Source organism: Zingiber officinale, chromosome 5A, assembly GCF_018446385.1.
Source record: "Zingiber officinale cultivar Zhangliang chromosome 5A, Zo_v1.1, whole genome shotgun sequence".
Classification (NCBI taxonomy): domain Eukaryota; kingdom Viridiplantae; phylum Streptophyta; class Magnoliopsida; order Zingiberales; family Zingiberaceae; genus Zingiber; species Zingiber officinale.
In genome coordinates, this window is record NC_055994.1 from 115,637,369 (window position 1) to 115,641,096 (window position 3,728).

Below are 3,728 nucleotides of genomic sequence, written 5' to 3' on the forward strand. Positions count from 1 at the left end.
GTGATATGTCTTTGAGTTTCTTGAATTCTATTTTCGTATTTTATGTGCTTGAAGGCTATGTTTATTATAAGGTATCTCACATTTTGAACTTTAGAGGTATTCAACCTGAGTCAGAGATTACCATATTTTTCAATTCTTTACCCTTATAAAGACTGGAGTAGCTGGAGATATTACTTCTTCCTTGTTGTGTAATGAATTCAATTCAATAAAAAAAATATTATTGATCAAGATAATTACCTTTTTTCTATCATTTCTTTGTTTCCTATAAATCTGGAAGTTTGGGGTAAGTAGCATAGAATTTTACAGGGAATAAAGTTAACTTGTGCATATGTATTATTGTTCACATTTGTTTCTATGTGATTGCTTGGGTTTTGGAATAGTAAGTGATGCTTACAAGACTAAGAATTATTCTGAAAAAAATTAATAAGTACTCGAAGAAATTTGAAATGGTGATGATATTAAATTCATGACCAACATTGTTTTTTCTATGCATTCTAGTTCTGGAACATAATTGGTCTTCCTGATTCATATTGGTTGTTTTTGTTATATTTTTTAGTCTTAGATTATATAAATGCAGGAGACAGTAATATTTGAATATGTTCATTCCAAATACTAATTTTAATTTGGTTAAATTGGTTGCCTAGAAGATGATCAAGAATAATTGTAGTGAAATATATTAGGTATTCACTATTTATCATTGCCCATTTTACTATACTGTATTGTAATTTCTGTGATTGAGTCGGTGTTGGACCATGTTACCTAACTAATACCTTTTAGTTTCAACTTTTGCTTTTATTCATTTATATGAATTATGCCGCTAACCTCAGTGTTACTATTGCTTTTCCAATTGCTTCTCAAGGTTGAAATAGGCAAATAACTCATTTGCTTTTGTGGATTGCTTACTGTTAAAGAACTATTCACTTTCAAATATTTGGAAATGTTTTTTTTGTTCTTCATCTTTACTTCCTTTGTACAAGATATATGGTCTTAAGGGAGTGTTGAATTTTTTCTATAAAATAGATATCTATATTTCCCTATTTTTGTTGCCTTTTGGATATGCTTTTGCAGCAATATAATTTTTTTACTTGTTAAATTCAGTAATTGCTGATAAATGATCTTTATTTTCTTTTTTTTTTATTTTGGTTAATAGGGAAGAGCACTCTATTAAACCATTTATTTGACACCAACTTCCAAGAGATGGATGCTTTCAGGGGAAGGCAAGTTCTTGAATTCTTATATATATATATATATATATATATATATATATATATATATATATATATATATATATATAATCAATTTTAGTGCTATTGATATATGCGTTATTTTAGATCACAAACCACAAAAGGCATTTGGTTAGCAAATTGTGTTGGGATTGAACCATGTACAATTGATATGGCCTTAGAAGGCACTGATGGACGAGAACGAGGAGAGGTATCATTCTCAACCAAATTATTGAACTCACAATAGGTCTCTTTTGACATAGGATTATGCATTTTATCTTGTGAAGTTCTAGATATGCCTAAGAGATGCCCCTATCTTAGAATGATTTTTAGGTATATAAAGTAAAATTCTCATTATTTACAAACCTCTAACATTTAACAAAATTAGTCATTGTGATGAGAAATTCAACTTGTTCAAGACTTTCTTTTAGAAAGCTCGCTGTCACGATTGCAACCATTTGATTCTTTATGAAGTTAGGTAAGAATCATGTAGTTTTCATTAACAAGTTAATTAAGAAGCTCTGTTTGCAATGCTGAGGACTTGAATCGTAGAGCGGTCACCTTGAAAACATATGAGTATAAGCTTGTTGAATCTAGTTCACAATTATATTGTAGTTGTTTACCTTTTCTCTCATTTGTTTACCTTAATTGGCTTTTTACTCCATTTCTTAGTCTGTTGATAACACAACTTTGAGTTGTATTACTACTTTGTTCAGGATGATACTGCCTTTGAGAAGCAGAGTGCTCTTTTTACTTTAGCAGTTTCTGATATAGTCCTAATAAACATGTAAGTTCATTTTCATTATGCGTCAAACGCTACCTTTGTCTAGAACAAGGATGAGCATTTACCTCTATGATATAGGTGGTGCCATGATATTGGTCGAGAACAAGTGGCAAACAAGCATCTTTTAAAGACAGTCTTCCAGGTTATCTTTCATTATCTTAATCTTATTCCCATCTTACAACAACTTTTATACATATACTTTTAATTTGAGTTTTGCTTAGTTGCTTTCGTTTACCTCATGACAGGTGATGCTGAGACTGTTTAGTCCTCGTAAGACTACTCTACTGTTTGTTATACGAGATAAAACAAGAGTGAGCATTTTCATATGTGCATTTTTCAGCTTCCGTATTGGAGACTCCTAATCCAATGAAAATGAGTATTCATGTGCATTTTTTATATGATGAGATCTCCTGGTGCCTTATCAAAGGGGTGGAAAGATTGGACTTTTTGATGGAGCTGGTATGGGAAGACTGGATTTATTATGGAATTGATGATCAACAATGTTGGAAGGTTGACATGGAAGAATCAGCAAGTGAGAAAGAGGAGTCCAATGAAATTCTACAAGTTGAAGATTGTGATGGGACTTGGGTTAACAATAATTACTTGCAATCCTACATGGCATGAACCACTATCACAAGTTTCTAGTCTTTTGACTATTGCTCATTAGTTGTAAATGGAGTTTATTTGTTTATTTGTATTGGGATAAATTTTATTTGAATTTTAGACATGTTTCTTCTTTTGTGATTGTAATTCATGTATAAGTAACATTTTGAATGACATTGATGTGGAGAATATTCTTTCTTTTGTGATTATGATCTTTATTATATATTTATATTGAAATATGATATATTGGTATTAAAAGATAATAATTTAAAAGACAACGGTTTAAAACCGTTGTTGTTGTCTATTACTCTCAAAGACAACGGTTAAAAATTATTGACCGTTGTTGTTGTCTATTACTCTCAAAGACAACGGTTAAAAATTATTGTCGTAGTCCCAAAAATGGTTGTAACTAGCAGTGTTATTAAAAATGCTCTAAACAACAATGATTTTAAACCGTTGTCTTTTCATTCAAAGACAACAGTTTAAAACCGTTGCAAAACTGTTGTCTTTTTATTCAAAGACAACGGTTTAAAACCGTTGTCGTAGCCCCCACTTTTAACAATACTGCAAATTACAATGGTTTTAAAGGGCCTATGACAACAATTTTTAATCGTTGTCTTTTAATGTTTTTGTTGTAGTGAGAGTTTGTGATTTAGAGAGTTTGTGATCTAATTATTTTACCAAGTGTATAGGAGTTGATGGATCTGGAGGGCCTGACACTAGACTAAAATCTAGCTAGGTCCGTGAGACCTGATAGCTGGTGCGAAGTCTAGATAGGTCCACAGGGCCCGATATTTGGCGGAAAGTCTGGTTGAGTTCACGGGACATGACAATAGGCCGAAGTTCAATTGGTTCTACGGACCTGACAACTGGCTGGAAGACCTGGTGGGTCAAAGACAAGTCAAGCAACTACAGTTGGTAAGTAAGAGGTAAACAACTGGAGGAGATATCTAGTGAGGACCCGTTTCCGATTGAGAGAACAATACGTGTTGGTCTGACCCAAGGGTTTTAGTGAAACCAAAGGTCAGGGCCGAACGGTCCAAAAACTGCCAAATTGCTACTTTTCCTTATTCCTATTATTGCTTGTGTGCTAACCTTGTTATAGGAAAACAAGGGAA

At 32.5% G+C, this 3,728-nt stretch overlaps 1 protein-coding gene across 1 annotated transcript; it reads left to right on the forward strand.

Moving 5' to 3' along the window:
• The first annotated feature begins 1,327 nt into the window (after window positions 1-1,327).
• On the forward strand, window positions 1,328-2,632 carry LOC121983162 (protein ROOT HAIR DEFECTIVE 3-like). The gene is made up of 5 exons (XM_042536122.1): window positions 1,328-1,434; window positions 1,940-2,010; window positions 2,086-2,149; window positions 2,253-2,318; window positions 2,413-2,632. The coding sequence occupies exons 1-5, from the start codon at window positions 1,396-1,398 to the stop codon at window positions 2,629-2,631; spliced, it is 459 nt and encodes a 152-aa protein (XP_042392056.1). The 5' UTR covers window positions 1,328-1,395; the 3' UTR covers window position 2,632.
• The last annotated feature ends 1,096 nt before the right edge of the window (window positions 2,633-3,728 follow it).